At 50.3% G+C, this 22,021-nt stretch overlaps 1 protein-coding gene across 2 annotated transcripts in view; it reads left to right on the top strand.

Moving 5' to 3' along the window:
• Window positions 1–6,413: 6,413 nt before the first annotated feature.
• Ubash3a (ubiquitin associated and SH3 domain containing A) overlaps window positions 6,414–22,021 on the top strand; it is a 30,090-nt gene continuing 14,482 nt past the window's right edge. For both annotated transcript variants that reach the window (XM_055607237.1, XM_055607238.1), the window contains exons 1-6: window positions 6,414–6,526; window positions 8,183–8,236; window positions 12,037–12,223; window positions 13,410–13,608; window positions 16,318–16,487; window positions 17,695–17,903. In XM_055607237.1, coding sequence (XP_055463212.1) covers window positions 6,414–6,526; window positions 8,183–8,236; window positions 12,037–12,223; window positions 13,410–13,608; window positions 16,318–16,487; window positions 17,695–17,903 — 932 coding nt within the window. The remainder of the gene's footprint in view (window positions 6,527–8,182; window positions 8,237–12,036; window positions 12,224–13,409; window positions 13,609–16,317; window positions 16,488–17,694; window positions 17,904–22,021) is intronic.

The raw sequence follows: 22,021 nt of genomic DNA, 5'->3' as shown, positions 1-22,021 counted from the left end.
AGCACTGTGCTTTCTCCAGATGCCAAAGGAGGGAGGGTCATGAGTTTGAGGCCAATGGGCTACAGGGCAGGTTCTAGACCAGTCTGGGTATAGTGAGACCCAAGGGGGGTGTGTGTGTGTGTGGGGGGGGTGTCTAGGCAATATAATTCACTCTATATTCCTGCCTGTCTCTACCTTCTCCACCCTTTCAGAAGTGTCTGGACTCATCCGAAGTCCTCCATGCTCACGGGGTCCTGTCTTATTTCTGACTGCTCTCCGGACCCCAAGATGAACAATTGTTGAGATTGTGATGGGAGACTTGGTTCTTGAAGCTTTCCTTTCTTTCTCTGAACCGGGACATCTTGGACAATGATCTAGAATGTTCTGTCATAACCCCCACAGTGCCCAGGACCAAGAAGAGCCACTTCTGAATCTAAGTGGTCAAACAGTACCGAATAGACACACAGATAACCAAGGGCCAACAGGATGCAAGCCAAAGGTCAAACAGGTTTCCCAGCCCCCTCGGCCCCCATTGGAGTCAACTGTCCATCAGGCTGGTTTCTTTCCTCTGTCTGACCTGAAAGACAACTATTTAAGGTCTGAAGAAAGGGAAAAAGTCAGCTAGAGGATTTCCTGGCTGATGCAAATGAGCTTTCTTCTCCCTCTTCCTCTCACCTACTTTCCTTCCTTCCTTCCTTCCTTCCTTCCTTCCTTCCTTCCTTCCTTCCTTCCTTCCTTTGTTTTGTTCCTGTTTGCTTAGTTCATTTTGTTTTATGAGTCAACATCACATCGGTTAGCCCAGGCTGGCCTCAAACTCACCATTCTCCTGCCGCAGCTTTAAGTTGTAGGATTACGGAGAGATGTGTCGGAACATTCCATATTTCAGTATATTGTAGATATAAACATAATTGCTCAAAAATATTATTTGGACAAGAAAAATCATATATGAATGGAGAAAAAAATCATATTTACCTTTTTTCCCCAATGGATAGTACACACACTCACCTCACGCATAAAGCCTCAGCTATGTTCAAGATGTTTTATAGACTGACCAGAACTTAAGGGTGTGGAGTGTATGTATGTGTGTGTTGAAATGCTGCAGGTCAAGAATCAAGTCATCTTGGGCTGTCTTTAACCCTCTTTAGGGTCATTTATCACTCACCTCTTTGTCTGACGTAACATCCCTTCAGCAAGTAAAAACCGCTGGAATGCAATAATTTAGCAGACAACTGACTTCTATCACCCTAACGCTGAGCATGGCATCGGATGTCACCTGAGAGTTATAGGAGAGAGGCCTTCGCTTTCCTGTAACCCACTATCTGATGTCCCGGGCAGTGTGTTTGAAAATGCCTTTTGTTCCGCGACTATAAAAAGTTTGTGTCGCCCTTCCACAGCGAAGCATTGTCATTCAGGGTAACTCGAAGCCATGTGAGTCACAATAACCCATCTCTTAATTCCCTTTGGAGCAAGAGGTGAGTTTGGCCTTGATGGTGGCGAACTTTGTCTATTTCTAACATTTCAATTCAAGATGAATCAGTTGACTGGGCTATCCCTTTGGGTCCCTCCGGGGAAAAGGAGAATGAAGTGAGGCCTGGAGTCCGCCACAGCGAATGAAACAGAGAAAGAGACTGCCGGCTGACCCTTAGGTGTGGAATGTGCAAAAGGAAGAATGTAGCAGAGAACAAAATGGTGGCTGTTAGGTTAGGGGGGGGAAGTGAGAAGAAGTGGGGAGACGTGAATCACGAAGGGTGTAGAGTGTAGACTGTAGAATGGGCATATCCAGAGTCAGGTGTGACCTCACAGCTACAGGGCAGCTCTGAATGCTGGGAAATGTGGAAAGCCGATTTCAAAGGGCAGAGGATGGAATCTGGTTACCAGCACCCGCGCTAGAAGGCTCACAATTCCTGCTCCAGGGGATCCCAGCACCTTCTTTTGGTACCCACACATGTCTGTATAAATACACACAAATAAAACTTTTTAATTAAAAACAAATATGTAATGAGATCTGGTGCCCTCTTCTGGCACGCAGGTGTACATGCAGGAAGAATACTGTATACATAATAAATAAATAAACAACAAAAAAACACTGATGCAGGACCCCTTTAAAAAAGTGTTAGTACGTTGAGTTCAGTGACTGATAGAAAAATGCATAAGCATACATATATTATATTATATTGTATTGTATTATATATGATATTGTATTATATTATATTAATTATATTATGTTGTGTTATGTTATATTATATTATATTGTTATATTATATATAACATTATATATGTGTGTGTGTTTATAGACTCAGGATTACTCTTAGGAAACCAGATCGAGTTAGCATCAAAAAGCTGACTTTTGCCTTCACTGGAAGAACGTGCCAGGTGATGGTATAATAAAACCACACATAGCCCTAATGTTCCAACAGCAATTTGAAAGGAAGAGGAAGACCGCTGCTGCTCAGAGACTGGCTCATATTGGGGCAGTAGAAAGTGCAAAAGAATCTCTGAGCTCCAGGAGTAGCATGCAAGCTTAGCAAAAGCTTTGGATGTGGGATCCTTATACAAAACTCAGTTGTATTTCTCTACCCCTGCCAACAACTGGAAACTGGTATTGTCTTAAAGCATCATTCACCGGGGGCTGGAGAGAGGCCTCCATGGTTACGAGTACCCGCTGCTGTTCCAGAGGACCCAGGTTCAGTTCCCAAAATCCACATGGCCGTTTACGGGGGATCTGATGCCCTCTTCTGGCCTCTGGAGGCACCAGACATGCATGTGGCGCACATGCATACATGCAGGCAAAATACCCATAAAGATTAAATGTATATATTATATGTATAATTATTTAAAACAAGGCCTGGTGATGCAGGTAGAAGCGGAAGGATCAGGAGTTCAAGGTCATATTTTACTTCATAATGAGTCCAAAACCAACCTGAGCTATAGGATAGAAGCCTTATATCATATTTATGTGCATAAATATATATGTATATAGGTATGTATATATACACATAGAAGTATATATGTGTGTATATATATAACTTATAATATCATCAAAAACATAAATGAGGGGCCAGCAGGATTGCCCGGCAGGTAAAATGCTCGTCATACAAGCCTGATAACCTGAGCATGAACACTAGAACTGCACAAAGGGGGACGGGGAGAAGCAACTCTCCCAAGTTGCCCTCTGACCTCCACACGTGGCCATGGCCTGCATTCACTCACAGGTACACAGGTACACAACACAACACACACACACACACACACACACACACACACCCATCATAAATAAAATATTTTTTAATTAAGAAAAAGAAACTGAAAACTACAAAACACCACTAGGAGAAATTAAGTAGGGAGAGATACTGTATTCATGGAATCGAAGACCTGATACTGTTAAAATGTCAGTTCCTTCTCAAACGATCTGCAGATTCAATCTAACCTAATGCATTGGGTTTTTTTTGTTATCTTTAGCATTCCTTTCGTTGCTCTTAAGATCAGTTTTATTGAGGCTTACTCCACAGGCTGCCAAATGTGCTCATTCGAAACACTTAGTTTGGCTGTCTTGGGGAAAAAAATGATACCATTGTAAACACCACCCAGCCAGGTCCCTCAGCCCACAACATGCTCCCACCCTGCCTCAGGCAGCCACTGATCTGCTCCTTACAGCTATAGAGAGATCTTATCTTGCCTGTCTAAATGTCACGGAAATAAATCCATACAGCGAGCGACACGGTGCCTGTCCCCAGGGGCTCAGCACAGTGAGCTCCTGTGCTCTCTGGTGCGGAAGGAAGCAGGGCTGTGGCGCTTCCTGTGGATGAGCCCAGCTGCCCTGAGCACACAACTTCTGCGTGTGTTCACCGCTGGATCTGACTTGGACTGTTGGGGTCTTTTCCAGTTTGGGGCTGTGACGAATAAAGCCACCGTGGATGTTTAAAGAGGGTTGGGGGGGGGCACACGTTTTGATGTTGCCCTGGTAAAACCTAAAATCAGAATTGGTCATGTAGTAAACGCGTGTTGGCCTTTATAAGAGACGGTGTCGACGTGCTTTCCAGAGTAGCTGGCCGAAGGACGAGCTCACGGAAAACATGGGAGTTTCAAGCATTCTCTCACCTTGTTAAAGCTTGGCCTTGTTGGTGCTTTTGACTTTGGCTCCAAGTCTAGCCAGTGTTCTGAAACTGCGCTGTGCTCTTCATCTATACCCCTCAGTGATGAATGAGGCCAGACACCTTCCATGACTGCTCCAGTCTCTTCTTCACCATTTAGACACTTTCCCAATTTTAAACTTGCTTATTGGTTCTCTCACTAGCCGTTAAGAATACCTATTTCACAAACACACTGTATATTCCGGGTATCGGACCAAGTATGTAGGCTATGTAGGCGGGGAGCGTTTTCTCCCACTCTGTGGCTTACCTTTTCTTTCATTTCCTTTACAGTACTTTTCAAAGAGCAGACGCTTATGACTTTGATGAAGCCCAATGGGGAAGAATAAAAGATCATTGATTATGCTTGTTATGCCCTAAGACAGTTTTATAAACTAAAACACAATACGCTTTTTTTTTTCTAGGCTTTCTTCGACAGGTTTTTAATAGGTTCAGATTTTACGTTCAAGCCCGTTGTCCATTTATGCCGCCCAGTTCCCTAGCATGGTGACTGAAACAGCAGCCCTTCCTGGAGAATGGCAGTGACCGATTACTGACAGTTGACTGACCTATGTGTGAGCCATGTGCAGCCTCCATGGTACACATGCAGCCTGCTCTTTGGATTTACATTTAAAAAGCCAAGAGCGTAGGACAACCCCACAGACACAGCTCACTCTCATACCATAGTGATTAAAGAACGAACACAAAAAAACGAACAAATCAGGCAAGAGAAGACGACAGAGCCAGAAGCAAACTCCATCTGTCAATCCCTTGGCATGAGCTGGTCTTGTCAATGAAAATAAAGAACCTTCAGCCCTGCCTCACACCATACACAAAACGACCTCCAACCGGCACTGAGCTAAATGGGAATGACAACAGCAAATCTTCTAGAACAAAGCTGAGGGGACTGTGGTCACTGGTTCGGATAAACGATTTCTCAAACAGGATGCAGAAGATGCCAACCAGAGCTGATAAACAAAACAAAATCTAACAAACCAAGGAGGGGAAATGAGCAGAGAGATCCAAGAAGACACTTCCCCAGAGAGGCTGCCCCATGCCCAGTAGGCCTGTGACACAGCACCGGCATCATGGAGAGCAGGTTGCAGCCATAGTGAGATGCGTCTGTGCACAGACCACAGGGTTGACAATGCCAGGCCTTTCACCCTCTGCTGGCCCGAGGGCAGACTGTGGCCTCTCCCCACATGTTCATAAGCCAAGAGAGAGATGGAAGAGCCAGGAACCATTTAGTAGGCTGTTACTCAGCAACAGCAATGAACAAATACAGAGCAAGTGAGAGTGTGGACAAATCCCATAGGCAGAATTTGGAGCAAAGGGTTAAAGTGCTTGTCTAGCGTGGATGGAACCCTGGGTTCAATCCCTGAGAAGAAACCAGCCATGACAGAGCATATGCTCCAGTGTTCTAGTGACATGAGGCTCTGAATTAACATACGGAAGAGCCTAGTAGGGGCTGGGGAAGAGTCAGGGTGGGGCAGGGATACGTCTAAGGTTCTGGAAAGTCTTGGAGCGGGATTTTGCCCCCTGCGTTGCCGGCACTGGACAAGTCCACCTGTAGCTGTACAGACAAATTCGAGCCCTGTGGTGTCTGTGGGTGACAGCCACTAGTTGCCAGCATGTCCCCACCCTTCCCATTGTTTTGGCAACCACAAATGTCTTCAGACACTGCCAGATGTCCCTTTAGAGAGGGGCATAAAACTAAAATGCCCTGGGTTTCACATTATTGTTTCATTGGTCCCGGAGGGGAGAGGCAGAATGTGCTCGCTCTATGGAAATTCCTCGTGCTACGTGCACAGCATTGAACTTGAAAAATTCATTAATAAAATAGATCAATGAACACTTTAAAAAAAACGATTTTTTTAGTGTTTTAGAACAAGCAGGGACCGTACGTAGAAAGAATTTCAGTGTCTTGTCTGTAGACAAGGGTGTACCCGGTGGAAACCCACGGGAGGAGCCTGTTCCAGACTTCTGATGCCCCGACCTTCTCCCACACTCAGTACTTCCCCCCCCCCCAATGCTTCCCGAGTGCACGAGAGCACAGCAGATCCTGATGATGAACTGTGTCGGCGCAGACCCCGATGTGGAAGCAGGTGGGTTTGGAAGACACTGCCTCGGACCCACAGGGAGAATTCAAGCCCGTTCGTTGCGCAAACAGGATATTCGCCTGTGTCAGAAAGATCAAACGAGGCTTGAGGTTTTTCTTCACAACCTCAAGCCTGCCTCCTTCTCTCCTCTCACTTTATCTGGCCCTTGCAGTGAGCAGGCGGCCTCTTGCTCGGCAAGCAGGAAGACATGGCTGCGGGGGAGACTCAGCTCTACGCCAAGGTCTCCAGCAAGCTCAAGGGCCGAAGCACCGCCTCGCTCCTGGACCCCCTCCTGGCCATGGGCTACCCCACACATACCGCGTGAGTACAGCAGCTGCCACGGCCCGGAGGCCTGGCTTGCCTGCCTGGGTGGACCCCTCTGCCGCCACACAAGGGTTGCTCACGTCCTGCTAAAGTGATCGCCTCACAGTGTGAGATGGTGTCTCGGAAGAGGGCTCCTTCCTCCTGGCCTTGACCTTTGAAAGGGCAGCTCTCCCCACTGACTGACAGAGACCCTGAGACACGTGCACTCTGGGAGCCATGTGGGTCTCTGGCTGCCCGCTTGAGGGGTTTGGAGGAGTGAGCGTTAGGGCAATCACTCACACTTCAGCTCAGTGACTCCAGAGGTGACATTTCAAGGCATCTGACTCTGATGAGTCTCTAAGGCTAGGATCTGCTGGGACAGTTACCATTTGAGTTTCTGAGCAGCCCAGGGAGATCCATTTGTCTCTAGGGGGAAGTATCAGGAATGTCCGGTGGGTGAGAAATTCCAGAGACAGCCAGGCTCAGCACCACCCGGCTCATCCAAGCCCACAGGCTCAGAGATGCTGATGGCAGTCACAGCGCCCATCGCAAACCTGCTTCTTAGCCGTGGTCCCCTCTGATCCTGACGCCCAGGTAGACACAAGTCAGAAGTGTGCTTCGGGGAATTCGGGAACAAGCCAAACCCATTCAGTGAGGTGACTAGTCCCTTCTCCTCCCGATATCAGGACTTTGTCGCCACTAAGTGGGCGACAGAACCCAGCCCATCAGGGAGCCGTCAGTCAAACATTCCCCCTCCAGCTGGCAATGAGAACACTAAAGGCCTAAAGGATAGCCTGCCGAGAGCCTAGGGCAGGCAGGAGCCAGATCTCAACACCTCCAAGACCCGCTCGGTTTCACTGGTCAAGCCGTACGGTGGGCTCGCCTTCAGAATCCCCGCTGGCCTTAAACAGTAAACACCTGCGTGTCTTAAAGTCCTTGCTCAGGCAAGACTCATACACGGCCTCTCTGTCTCGGCCTCTCCGCGTGGCTACATCCCCATTGCTCTTCACACAAACAGCTCCAGTGCTGGGCAGCACCACATTTGGGTTCCAATGGGAGCCAGCTGCATGATTGCTGGGTCCACGGCCAACTCTGGTCTCTGTGGTCCAGCTCAGCCAAAATCAAGTCAAGGTATTCACATCCCAGGTGCCAGAATGCATAAGACACATGGGCGCCACGAGGAAAGCGCCAATGAGCATTTGAGAGTGAGGCATACAGGAGGGGAACGAGGAACAGCCTGCCCAGCAGCTGGCTAAGGGGTGCTTCCTGCTGAACAGTTGGGGTGGGGCTGCAGCTGTCAGGGAAGCACAGGCCAGAGCCAGGAATGCAGCCTGTCCCAGCTCACGCTAGCATCCACAGGTAAGTTAGGTCAGCTTTCTGGCAGGGTAGCAAGGTGCAGAGAGAGGAGCGCAGGAGAGAGGTCGGGTCTCCAGCGCTAGGACTCCAGGGTCTGGGAACAGGCGATCAAGAGGTGGGAAGAGAGCTGGTAGGGGGGTTGGGGCATGAGTCACTGTGTGAAAGATGGAGGTCTCGGCATAACGGCACCTGTCAGGAAGTCCAACAGCTTAGCCCTGGTAGGTCACAGTGTGGATGAGCAGCCATCTTACTGCTAGAACTCAGCCCTTCCAAAGAAGAGACCCTTAACCTTGACCGTCCTGTGTTCATGTTCCCCAGGCTCAAAGCGCTAGCAGCCACAGGAAGGAAGACGGCAGAGGAGGCCGCAGACTGGTGAGTGGGATGGGGGCTGCAGGGCTACAGGGGGGCTTGGGTGAGACCACCAGGACTCTATTCCCTGGGTGGGTCCTCCGAGTGGGATAGGGTGTCTTCGGAAGTGACTCAAAATAACATTCAGTTCTGAGCCCCGGGGAAATAATATAACCCTGCTGTAAGACATGAGAGAGAATCTAGAGGTTTTTCTCACTTAAAAGCCAGATGTAGACCTCTGCACAGATCTCTGGGATGCTGGCTTCCATTCCTAAGTGTGCACACGCGCACACACACACACACACACACACACAAATGATTTAATCCAAATTCGGCCCACACAAATTCATGCTTACGGTATATGTTAAAGAAGTAGGAAGGAGTCCTTTGTTTTGATATAAAATTCATCATGCTCTCAGGCCACTGCAGACGGGAAGGGACTTTGAAGACAGTCATGGACCCCCAAGCTACCTCAGGGTACATCTGGAGGAGGGTTAGGGAAAGATGACTTAACTCCCACTCCAGGCCCCTGCTTCGGGTGGGTGTGTTTGGGGAGGGGGGGCCCTTGTTCTTAGGAGCTCCTCCCCACGCTTGGTGTCACTTGACACCACGTTCCCAGCTGGGAAGTTCTCCTGCTCTTGTCTGGAGAAGCCACAGCGAAAATCCGGTGATAAAATCTGGGCTTGGCGGTGGCTCAGTGGTGAGGGCTCCCCTATGGAGCATGAGTACCTGGGTCTCGGATCAGCTCCCTTCCCTGCTGCTGAGATCAAATGTCTGACAGAGGCAACGAAAAGAAGGAAGGGCTAGTTTGGAGGCGTCTGAGGGTGTACTCCATCACAGCGGGAAAGCCATGCTGCATGAGAGGGCTGGCCTCTAGGAACTCACAGTGAGGAAGCCGAGAGAAATGAATGTTAGTGCCTGAAGCACACACTCGCAGGTGCCCGCCCCCCCCCCCAACCACCACCACCACTGGTACTCAGCTCACTCTTCCCTCTCAGTAACCCCTGTCCACGGGCTGGTGTCACTCCCTCAGTTTGAGTCTCCTTTCCTTAGCTGATCCAGTTTGAGTCTCCTTTCCTTAGCTGAACACGCCTGGCAGTTTGTCTTCTAGGACTGATTCTAGAAACTAGCAAATGAACAATCAATATGCGCTATCCCAGGTCCCACGTCTGGCCCCGCCTAAACAAAGCAAAAACTCTCCAGCACTGGATAGAAGCCTGTGAAGGGGCCCCGGGATTCTGTGTTCAGGGAGACCTCTTCCCCTAAGACCAGAAAGCCCACAGGCAGAGGGCACACAGGCGAGGGCACACAGGCAGAGGGCACACAGGCAGAGGACACACAGGCGGAGGGCCCACAGGCGGAGGGCCCACAGGCAGAGGGCCCACAGGCAGAGGGCACACAGGCGAGGGCACACAGGCGAGGGCCCACAGGCAGAGGGCACACAGGCAAGGGTCCACAGGCAGAGGGCACACAGGCGAGGGCACACAGGCTGAAGGCACACAGGCGAGGGCCCACAGGCAGAGGGCCCACAGGCGGAGGGCACACAGGCGGAGGGCACACAGGCGGAGGGCACACAGGCAGAGGGCACACAGGCGAGGGCACACAGGCGAGGGCACACAGGCAGAAGATAAACAGAGAGCTCACAGGCAGAGGCTCCACCAGCTGGGGGAATGCCCAGAGTCCTGGCAGTCTGCCTCTACAAGACACGGGGAATGCCCAGAGTCCCAGCAATCTGAATTCAAAGCCAGCGTCCGGATTCAAACAATTCACTGTAAGCCAAGCTCAGTGCTGGGAAGGGCCAGTAACAGCCTCGCCAATGAGACCCACCAAGGAAGAGGGATAAAGCCACGTCCCCTACAATTGCCTGAGAGTGGTCCTAACCTCATATGGGGATCAGGGAAGCACAGATAAGAAAAAGGACCTTTAACGCTGTTGAGGCGGAGGCAGCGTGCAGTGTGTGTCAGCACCTGGAACAGGAGAAGCTGACCGTCTGACTCCACACAGTTCCACCTGTATGTGGAGATCTTAAAAGTCAGACACACACACACACACACACACACACACACACACACACACACACACACCCCAGGTACACAGAGCTCCTGAGCACTGTGTTGGAAGCTTTGGAAAAGTGAAAGTAATTGAAATGTGTGGTGGTTTGAACAGGAATGGCCTCCACAGACTCCTGTTTGCCCCATAGGGAGTGACACTGTGGGAGGTGTGGCCTTGTCGGAATAGGTGTGGCCTTGTCGGAGGAAGTGTGTCACTCGTGTGGAGTAGGGAGGAGGGGGTCTTTGGGTCTCAGCTGTTCAAGCTAGGCCCGATTGTGGCAGTCACTCCTGCTGACTGTGGATCAAGACGTAGCACTCTCCTTCCCCAGCTCCACGTCTGCCTGCACGCCGCCAGGCTTCCCGCCAGGACGATAACGGACTAAACCTCTGACACTCTAAGGCAGCCCCAGTTAAACCTTTTCCCTAATAAGAGTTGCCATGGTTGTGGCGTCTCTTTATTGCAATAGAAATAAAAAGTCTCTGGATTTGGAAATGGGTGGAAGCAATGTTCCATATTGTGTGAAAGGGACTGTGAGACAGCCTTGGGAAGACTCGTGCTGGCAATGAACCTACGTGTCTATTCTTTCCATGAAAGAGCCCAAAAGGCAGGTCACAGAATGGCTCGAACAGTAGTACATGATTTAGGCAAACACACACACACATACATACACACACACACGCACACGCTCACTGGACCTGCCGCAAATGCACCATTGGGGTGAGCTCGGGAAAGAGCACAAGGGGAGCCAAGAGGCGCAGGCCCACCTCCGATCCAGATTACCGTTACCGTTAAGGACATTTGTTCACACACAAGGTAGGGACCAGGAGCTCTCCAAAGCTGTAGCCGCAATGAGCTGAGTAAGGTCACTCCCGTTTAGCTCTTGCCTGACAGAGATTTTCCGTGTGAGTTTTTGCCTGTGCAGCTTGCCCTGCCCTGGGGAACAAAGGCAGAAATGTTCATTTAAGGCGCTGAGCGTCTTCTTCCGCGTGTGCCGGCAGCGCGCTCTAAGGAATGGTTGCGCACCCGCAGCCCGCGCTCTCGCCGCACTTTTAACACGATGGAAAACAGCACTGGACCTTCGAAACGAACGCCAGTGTTAACCTGACCAATAAGATAAACTGCGTCTTTTCCATTTTTATTTCTCTTTGCAATGAACTTGTCTTTGAAGCTGTGCGTCCGTTTTTCTCGTATTTAGCGTGGATTTTCTTAGCTAGGTGTGGTAACTCACACCTGCAGTCCCATCGGTGAGGAAGCTGAGACAAGCAAAATCACCATCAGGCTCCCCTGCCGTATACAGAGAGCTGCCTCGATAAACAAATAAATGCTTTTTTTAATCTAAATAAATAAATAAATACTTTTTCAGGGGGAAAAAAAAAAAGTAGCATTCGCCTAAATGTTGTCCAGTCTTTTGTGGTTTCAAACTTTCCGTTTAATTTGCAGTCTGCAGTGAAGTTAACATGTGAAGAATATCCCTCTGTGTTTCAATACCACATTTAAAGGTTGGGCTCTGGTCTTCTCTGCCGTTGGCTGCATTAGGATGCTGTAATGGGGCGAAGAGCAGGAGATATGCAGTGGTCTAGCCTGGAGCCACACAGCCCCCACCGCCTGGAGCCATCTTGCAGGGATGGCCACAACACTGTGTGTTTGTATGAGATCAGCACACCCCTAACTTTGGGCTGGTGACACTGCTGTTACGTGTCCTCAATGGGGACAGCTCCTACTGATATGACAGGTTTGGTTTTTTGTTTGTTTGTTTTGTTTTTCTTTTGCAGGCTACATGGCCACTGCAGTGACCCTTCACTGGATGACCCTATACCTCAAGAGTATGCACTCTTCCTCTGCCCCACGGGGCCTTTGCTGGAAAAACTCCAAGAGTTCTGGAGGGAGAGCCGACGCCAGTGTGCAAAGAACAGAGCTCACGAGGTCTTCCCTCACGTGACGCTCTGTGACTTTTTCACGGTGAGTCCACCCCAGAGGCCTTAAACGCTCACCACTGCGGCTTATGTCAGTTTTCTCTGGTAACGAGGCAACAATAGAACACAACTGCTTTATTTTAACCAAGACATTAGCACGAGCTGGCTCCTTTTCAGGGAATCTTTTCCTTCCTCTGGTCAACTTCAGTTCCTCCTTCGGGACCCGATTCATTTTAGTCTTCAGTTCCCCAGGGAGAAGGAGGTATGACCCTAGGCTCTCTGTATCTTTCTAACTATCTGTAGGAGCACTTTTGGGTGATGTGCCCCTCTAGGAAGGCAGATGTTGTCCTAGTCCTTGTCTACTCAGAAACTAGCAAAGTCCTGAACAGAGCAAGAGCCCCCTGTGTGATGAAAAGACTGAAGAATGCTGGTTTGGGCTAGGCATAAGCCAGGGTCTTCCCTACATCAGGGCCTGGACCTCTGGGAGAAAAGAAAGGTCAAGCCAGCAGCCTCCCCAGGGAGCATTGCCAAGGCAAGAGGATGCATGGTTGAGGGACAAAGAAAGGAAGGGCTAAGGCAAGGAGGAGGACCTGCAGCCCTTTCCTCTATGCCTCTGTCTGATGAGCTAGAGAAAGGCCCACATACTCCTGGGACATCAGGGCAGGGCTTTGTTCTGCCACTCCACAGCGATAGAAGGCCACAAAGCACAATCAGTGTGCAACAAAGAAGCTTCCAGAAGCTATCCCCTGGAAAGCAGCACCCCCCAAACATCCACAAAGCACCCCCATGTCCCTGAAACTAGGAGGTCTCTGGGTTCAGAACTAAAGTGTTGCTTCCTGGGGGGTCTGAGCTGGCATCCAGGGGGGCAGCATGAGCTTCCTCAGAGTTCACTGGAGAATTCCAGAAGTTACCATGTGCAAACTGAGACAGGCAAGGAGCATGGAAGGAAAGAGGACTGACTCGGGAGGTGACAGGCTCAGGGGGGAGGGTGAGTGACAAGAGAATTCCAACCTAGGCATGTAAAGGAGATTGTATTCCAGGAAGACTTTTTATCCAAGATGCCTCAAGTAACTGAGCAGCAGATGGGGGAGAGGGGTGTGGCCCTTCACTCTATAACTGCAGGGGTAAACCTTGGACAGAGAACAGCCCATGGCGATTAAGCCTTAATTCTTAACAGGTGAATCCATTCAACAAGTTGAGGATACACGAGTTCTCTGCTTCTCTTCCCTTAGTGTGAAGACCAGAAAGTCGAGTGTTTGTACGAGGCTCTGAGGCGAGCAGGGGACAGGATCCTGGGCTCCTTCCCCGCCCTGGTTCCTCTTGCTCTCCATTCTTCCACCAGCTACCTCGGCTTCTTCATCGACGACAGCCCCGCCGACATCATCCGGGAATTCGCCGCGGCGTTCGCCTCTGAGGCCTCAGTCTTGGCAGGTAGGAGAGCCCAGCTGGGGGCATCCCACTGAACCCTTTGGGTCCCAGCAGGGTCAGGCCTAAGGACTTGATGGCTTAGCACCTGTCCGTGGTGAAGGCTCTTTAGTGACCATCCTCCAAGGGACAGTTGAACTCTTGTCCTAAGGCAGCACGTAGACCACTGCCTCAGACACCTGTCTCTCCGTCCCAGGAATGGGCCTCACAGGGTTCGCCTTAAGAGTGGGGAGGAAGCTCCAAGGGTATGTCTCAGTTAGCAGAGAGCTTGCCAGGGCGTGAGGTTCTGTCCTCAGTGCAGCCTAGTCCAGGCATAAGGCCCATGTGCCTGTCATCCAGAAAGGGAAGGCAAGAGGATCAGAAGTTTGAGGACACCCTTCACTAGACAGTGAAGATGACTCCTAACTTTATTTTACGTGAGACCCTGTCTCAAAAGAGGAACAAACAAACCAGAAATGGAGAGAGGAAAGAAAGAGGAAACTGAGGCTGAGATTGCCCAGCGGGAACCCCTGCCCAGCGTCACCTTATTATGTTAAACAGGGTCCCCTCTCACCAGGAACCTCAGAACAGAGCCTTATTTATCAGTGGGTTCTTTAAAAGATGCAATTCATTAAGATGAGGTCACGCTGGAGTAAAGTGACCCTAAATCACTGGTATCTGGTGATTGAACCCTAAATCAATAACTCTAAATCAATAATGGTCCTGAAAAGGGCACATGATGACAACTAGGAGAACACTTGACCACAGAGGCAGAGATGGGCAAAATGGAGCCCCAGCCAAGGGATGCCTGGGGCCACCAGGAGAGAGATGATACCCAAAGACCCACCCCGAGAGCCTTGGGAAGGAATGTGGCCCTGCACACACCTTGAATTTGAACGTCTGGCCTCCAGATCTCAAAGACAATAAACTCTTGTTTTACACCACCCGGTCTGGGGATCCTATTGCGACAGGAAGTGCCGTGCTCACCTATCTTGGTGGCCTAGAACTGAGTGTTATGCCTCATTGAACACTGCCAGTCATTAGGCCTGGCTTCTTGGGAGAGCTAGCTCATCGCCATCGCCTGACCCTGACAGAGCTCTTCCTGCCTTCCCAGCTTATACCTCAGTCTGACCTGAGAGGCTGGGAGACCTTCCTGGAATGACAGCTCAGGAGTGTCCCAAGTCCCTCCCTGCCCACACTGGCCCTCTCAGTGAAATTGAACCCAGGTACACAGGGCAACAGAGGGCAAACAAAGGCCTATTCAAAAGTCTGCATGAGTCACCCCTGGGTTTCTGGAGAAGCCAAATCAGGTCTTTCCCAGGCTGTGCTGACTCACATTGGGAGCACACCCTCCCCAACTACTAAAATGTGTCACAAAAGGAATTTCCCATCACACATATATACACACTCACCCTTCATGCCACCTGGGCTGGCTGCTTGCCCAGAAGCTTAGGGCTCAGGGACCTGGCCAGGGTCCATCCAGCTGCTAAAGGTCCCTATGTGGAAAACACTGTGGTGAACCTAGTGTCATGGTACCTGAACCATCCAGAACTTTCATTAGGGGAATAACACATCCTGTCTGCTTCCTGACCTACATGCAGAGGAGACCAGCAGCTTTCGGGCACTGAGAGTCCTCAGTGGACTCCAGAGTCCTGGAACCAGCTATCTTTGTCATCAGGGCCTATCTGTCAAGAAGGAAACTCAGTTAGAGCTTGACTCCCAGCCAAAGCCCCTGTGGTGACAAGCACGGAAGATCCTTGAAGTGGGCCCTGACACGGTCAAGTCTGTGCCATTCTTACTAAGACACCGGGCTGCCTCCTCAGAGCCTGAAATGCTTATGGTCCAGCTGACACCAGCTCCATCTGTTCCTGAGATACTATCCTCTGTTGTTTATTGACCTGAAAGACTCAAAGGCCAAGCTGGAGCCAAAAAGTTCTCAGGGTCAGAGGCCATCACAAAGCACCAGGCCTCAGCACTACCAGGGTTTCCGGTGAGGAAAGGCAAATGAACATCAGACACGCTGCAGGTTTTATAGTCCACAGCTCAGGGAATTTTCTTCCTGAGACTCTTCTTTAAGCAAAAGGCATTGGCCTAGGCTGGGGAGTGTAGCTCGATGGAGAGAGAGTTTGCCTAGCAATGACAGGCCCTAGGTTCAATCCATAGCAATGCACAACCAGAAATGGATGTGAGCACTTATGATCCTGTCACTCAGGAAATAGAGGTAGGAGGGTCAGAATTTCAAGGTCATCCTCAGCTATACAACAAACTCAAAGCAGCCTAGGGCTCGTGAGATTCTGTCTCAAACCAAAACCAAACCAAACCAAACCAGCTCCAACCTAGAGTCTCCTGTTGTGTGTGCATGGGAGAATGAAGGGGCCAGTCACTGCACTTCTGTCATTGAAACTGTCTTGCAGGCAAAGAGCTCTGAAGACCTTGATCCACATCTCTGCACCTGCCTTTTCTTCTTCAAACACTCTGCAAGCATCCAACCACATCCTTCCTAATAGGGAGAGCCGGTCCCTGTCAAGAAAGCGCCAACTCTAAGGGGCAGGTGTGGTAGAGCAGAGGCATGATGAAGAAGGGTTTCTGCCTGTTCCGGGCAGGTAGCAGTGACATCCAGGGACAGGCTCTCAGCACCCCCATTCTCACCTGACTTGGGTACCCAACATGCCACGCTCTGTTCCCTTGACATCCAGGATGAGCTACCCAGCATCCTGCGTTTCCTTGACTCCACAGACTGCACCGTCAAGCCGTGCACCAAGCAGCTGCACCTGACCTTGGCCCACAAGTTCTACCCTCACCACCAAAGGACCCTGGAGCAGCTGGCCAGAGCCATCCAGCCCAGCCACACCTGCCAGTGGACGGCTGCTCTGTACTCCCGAGACATGCGTTTTGTGCACTACCAGGTAAGAAGACCTGGCTGGGCCGGTGGGCTGGCCCAGCCTTTCTTACCGACAGGAAGTGATAAATGTTCTCCTGACAGCACTCATCCCTACAACCTTCCCTGAAGAAAACAGGGGGCTCAGCTCTGCTGGAGCCTTCTCCTCACCTGCAGTTTAGAAGGATCATCCCTTTATAGATGAGTTGGGCACATACAGTCATTTCAAAAGACGATGAAAGCCCTCCCACAGTATTGGAGAAGCCTCTTGTCAAGATGTGTCGATGCATGCTTTACTTATTGATTCACCCTACATAGTGATTTTGATGGGCTTCATCCCAAGGTTCCCTTTCCTAAGAGCTGATTAGTTGGGGAAGAAAGTATGTCACACAGGGAATCCGTATGAGGAAGCCCCAACATTGCCCGTCGTAAGAGAAATTGTAAGTAGCTTCACACCAAGGAAGGTAGATCTGCACCTTTGCTCGCCCTGTAAGGTGTTTCCTATGAGAGGAACAGATACATGTATAAATGATGCGTGAATGGATAGATTGGTAGGGGGTGGGTGGATGGATGGATAGGTAGGTAAATATAAATGGGTAGATGAATGGATGGTGGGTGGGTTTATGAGTAAGTAGATGGATAGGTAAATTGGTGGATAGATGGATGTCTGAGGGGGTGAGTAGACAGATGTGTGGATGAAGGGGGAGTGGGTGCGTGAGTAGATGGAACAGATGGGTTGGTAGGTGAGTGGGTGGGTAGAAAGATGAGTGAATAAATTGACAGCTGGATGACTGGATGGATGAAGGAATCAGAAAGTGGGTGGGTAGATGGATGGACGGATGGATAAGTGGATAGAGGGAGGGATGGATGGATGGATGATGGATGGGAAAATGGTGTCTGAGTAGATGGACAGCTGAATGCAAGGGTGGCTGGGTGGCTGGGTAGGCAAAAAGATAGACAAACGTGTGTAAGCAGATAAATGAATGCCCCAGGCGGGTTCACAAGAGGACGGGTGGAAGGAAGGAAGGAAGATGGAGTTTTATTTCTAAATCCACCTAAGATTATCACTCTGCGGCATTTGGCTACGTGCCACATCGTGTACCATTAGGCGAGGATGAAGGGACCCTGGAGGCATAAGACAGATCAGAGGAGCCAGAAGGCGAGACAGAAGGTATCTGGCCTTTGCATCCCAGCCGAACCCTCACCAAAGCATGGGTCTCCTGACCCCCTTCCAGACCCTGAAGGCGCTGTTCCAGTACAAACCCCAGAACGCGGACGAGCTAATGCTCATTCCTGGTGACTACATCTTCGTGGACCCTACTCAGCAGGAGGAAGCCAGCGAGGGCTGGGCCATCGGGACCTCACATCAGACTGGCTGCCGGGGCTTCTTGCCGGAGAACTACACGGAGCGAGCCAATGAGGCTGACACGTGGGTGAAGCACAGGTAAGACCCGCCCTCTCTCTGTCAGTTGCCACCTGAGACGGTGGCCACGGCGGTTGTGTGTTCCTAGATCCCGTCACTAGAAAGCCGTGCAGTCCCCACGCTGGCCGAATTACCCTCCTCCCCAGTACACACAGTAAACATATCATCTATTTATGGTTTCTGCTGATAACCCTCTGGAAATCACATCACTTCAAATTGCTCTTCTGAGACAATGCCCAAATACTGTAAAATACTTCCTTCTGATGACCATCCACAGTGCACACAGAGGTCAGAACTGGCCCTGGTGAAGCTCAAAGGAGGGTTAGCAATCCTCTACTGTTCTATAACGACATGACTCAAATTTTACTGGGTCCCCCACTAGGGGTCCTATGAGGCTGTGATCCTGGCATGGCTGGCACCGGGGACTCACCAGATGCTCAGGGTCCTTTCCGAAGCTCTGTGGTTGTTGGCAAAATGTATTTCCTGGAAGCTGTCATGCTCCTGGTGGTATGTTTCTTCCAGCTCAGTCGGGGGATCTTGTCATTTTAGCATCTAGCACCATCTGTCGAGGCTAAGGATTTTCAAAAACTCTAGGTTGTTGGCTCCTACCCCAATTTACTGTAAGCAAAAAGGAGAAACTCGGTGACAGCTTTGACACTGTGCGTAGAGGTAACCTGAGCTGTTTAACCGACTTCATTCTTCACCAGTTCAGTTCCTTATGGACAATGTTGCTAAGCATTTCGCTGCAACTCAGAACCCTTTCCCCAGCTTCCTATGTCTGTCCCCATCCTGAGGGAATCCCTAGGCAGCAGCTGCTGCTTTGTTTGTTTGTATCAAAGCTGCTCATAAGGCAAAGCGGTGGAAACCATACAGTTTTATTTATGTGCCCATTGGAAGCCAGTTAAAGAGTGGCAAAAGTTCTGGTGGCTAAAACCTCTGTTTCGAATAAATCGAGAAGAAATGTATTTTGAATATTTAAAACAAATGATTGATTTTGGTCATTTAGTGGCTGACAGGTGTTCATGGGGAAAATGACTAGGCTTTGCCAGATATTATTTTTTTTTAACGTAGGGTTTTCTGAAAACATTTATGGAAGGAGATCAGGTGACCTCTATGCTACTGTCTCTTCCTGTTAATTCAGCTTACATTTGGGTTTGCGTGGCAAGCCAGGGATGGCATTTGTGCCCTCGGGCTGCCCCACCAGATGCTAGTTGACAACAAAGTAGGTCCCCTACCACCCCTACACAGGCAGGGTCTCATGTGACCTAGGCTGCCTTGGAACTCACTATGTTGGTCTCTAGCCAAGGATGACCTTTGAACCTCTGATCCTTCTGCCTCCATCTTCAGAGTACTGGTATTACAGAGAAGTGGCATCACCTGGGTTTCACGTGTGCTGGGCAGCTGAGCTGACCACGGATTCTTATAGGCGTTTAGGAAGCTGCCATGTGTACTAATTTAAGCTAGCATTTGAAGTGCATGGATTCAGCCAGTTCTACAGGGGGCTGTTCCTTGTCGTCTCGGCTTCACAGGCTAATTCCTAAGAGTTGAGCAGCATGCTCAGGAAGCAAACCTCAGCCATGATGTCAAGGCTTTTCTATCAGCCTTCAGCTCATGATCCACTTAAGTCACAAAGACCTGCAGAGAGAACCGAACACACCCTCTTGTGCGAGCTGAGTTCCCGGCTTGGGAGGTGAAGGGCTGAACAACAGAATCAGGGAAGCCTTGGTTTCCTGCAGACATCCTATAGTCAGCTGGCTGCTCTAAAAAAACACGGAAGAACAGAGGACAGGAGAGCTTAGCGTCAGACTCCAGGGGGCTGGGGGCGGGGCTCACAGCCCCTCGTCCTTCTCTCCCCACCAAGGGCAGGAGATCTCACTTCGGCAGAGGTGTTAGGCAAGGGGCAAGCCTGGAGCTGCAGCTGCAGCAAGCTGCGGCCAGCCACGGTTGCACTTCACCGTTAATGCAGCCCCTGCACCTGTACAAATGCCAAACCATGTGAGCCTGACCGTGCTGGGAGACCAGCTTCCCCTGGGAACCAGTGTCTAGTCACAAAAAGTGGCAAGAAGCAGCAAGTGCTGACTGAATGCTGTACCATGCCTGATGGGCTCCCTCACTCCCAACCCCAATTCTATGGCCTTTAAAGCCACTAAGCATTCTTGTAACCGTTTAGAGAGCTTTTAAATTGATGTATGGTGGTGCCTGGCTTTAATTCTGGTACTTAGGAGGCGGAGGCAGGCGTACGTCTGTGAGTTCCAAGGCAGCCAGGGCTACACAGTGAGACCCTGTCACAAGAGAGGTCGTGGCGTATGTCTGAATGTGTCGTGAAGGTGCTAGGCAGTGGGGAGCGAAGTCAGACAGCTGTGTGCACAGATGGTTGACCCGTGGGCTTGTTGTATAGACATTCCGTATGTATCTCCCAAGGTTACAGGACTCACACAGGTCATGGGTGATATAAACAGCAAGAAGCGCTGGTGTATGCCAGCACCCAGGGAGTGATCTGCAAACCACGTGGCCAGGGGCCATTTCCTGCTCAGGGGACACTTTCCCAGCCCTGAAGGTGGCTTTGCCACGTGAACACATTGTTCTTTACGGAAAACCACCATCGCGAGTGCATCGTCTCCAGCCTTTTGGGCTGGCGACAGCAGAATTCTGAGGACCCGACAGTCCCGATCCATCACCCGCTTGTCACTTGGAAACCACAGGCTACTGGAGGGTGGCTGCTGGTGGGGGAGGGACACACTCTGGAGCTACCTGAGTTTCGGGCATCTTCACAGAGCGTGTAGACAGCCCCGATGCGGATCAGAGAGGGTCAGGGTCAGGCTGGGGTCAGAGCCCAGAAGGAGCTGAAGCCATCTTCCAACCACGTGAAGACATCTCACCACAGAAGACTTCCAATCCCACAAAGCAAGCTGGTGGGAGGAGACACAGCAAGGGCACCGTTGCTGGATGAGATGCACCCCCTCCATATGCTTACATGTTGAAGCCTCAGTGGACTTTTTTTTTTTTTTAAGAGAAAGACCTTTAAATCAAGATGCCCCTTATCTGATCTCACTTTGATCAGAAGGATGGTTCTTGAGGACTCAGGAGGGGAGACATCAACTTATCATCAGACCCAGCACAAGTCCCCAAGATGAATCGCAAGTCCCTGTACGTCTTGAGGGACCTCCTGGTCTCCAGGGCAGTAAGACAAGGAAGCCTGTTCGGTCATCGAAGCCCCAGTCTGTATGGCCACGGCCCGAGGACACTAATGCAATGCCTTTGTCTTTGAAATGCCACACCCCCTTCTAAGAACAAAGGGGAATGGAAACTTCTATTTCTGCAGCACAGGGTAACCACTGAGGGGCTCTCCAAAGTCCAAGAGAAAAAATGACAAAAATGACAAAATGTCACACGCTTCCCTCTACTCTCATGCCAAGGCACCCATCACCCTCTTGCTTGCATTTGTAACTGACAGACCAGCAGACAAACTCAACTTCCTCTCTGACTGTACAGTTCACAGATGGCCCGCGGAGATAACAATGATTCTGCTGTCTGAGTAGTGAGCCTCGGGTGACACGGGTGCCTTCAGGAAGGAGGAAGCGACCTGCACTTCCTGTGTCAGGGTGCTTCAGCTGTATCTGCTCTGTCTGACACGCTCCCTCGCTGAAGAGGGGCTGTCTGTGGCTCCAGTGTGTGTCACTGTTCAGCTATGGGATTCACTGATACATTTCATCCCCGTGGTGTCTGCAGTGTGGGAGTGCATGAAGAAAGCCCACAACTTGTTGGTTGTATCTCTAGAGCTTAATGGACATCTCTCCAGCCCGAGTCCATATGGAGGAGCTCATAAGAGGTTATGAACAGAGATGGGACAGGACACAATGACAGCCACAGAGGACCATAACTTATAGGTAATCAAAACACACTTGCCGAGATGAGAGAAAGGGGCTCAGCAGCTGAGAGCACTGTGCTGCTCTTTCAGAGGGCCAGGTTCAATTTCCAGCACCCACACAGCGGCTCACAACCATCTGTAAGTCCAGTCCCAGGGGCTCTGATGTCCTCTTCCGGCCTCTGTGGATATCAGGCATACACATGGCACCAGACATACATGCAGGCAAAACTCTCATACACATAAAATAAAAATAAAACATTTAAATGCATGA

Source organism: Psammomys obesus, unplaced genomic scaffold (assembly GCF_907164565.1).
Source record: "Psammomys obesus unplaced genomic scaffold, mPsaObe1.curated_primary_1811, whole genome shotgun sequence".
Classification (NCBI taxonomy): Eukaryota; Metazoa; Chordata; class Mammalia; order Rodentia; family Muridae; genus Psammomys; species Psammomys obesus.
This window is presented reverse-complemented; position numbering and strand designations above follow the sequence as displayed.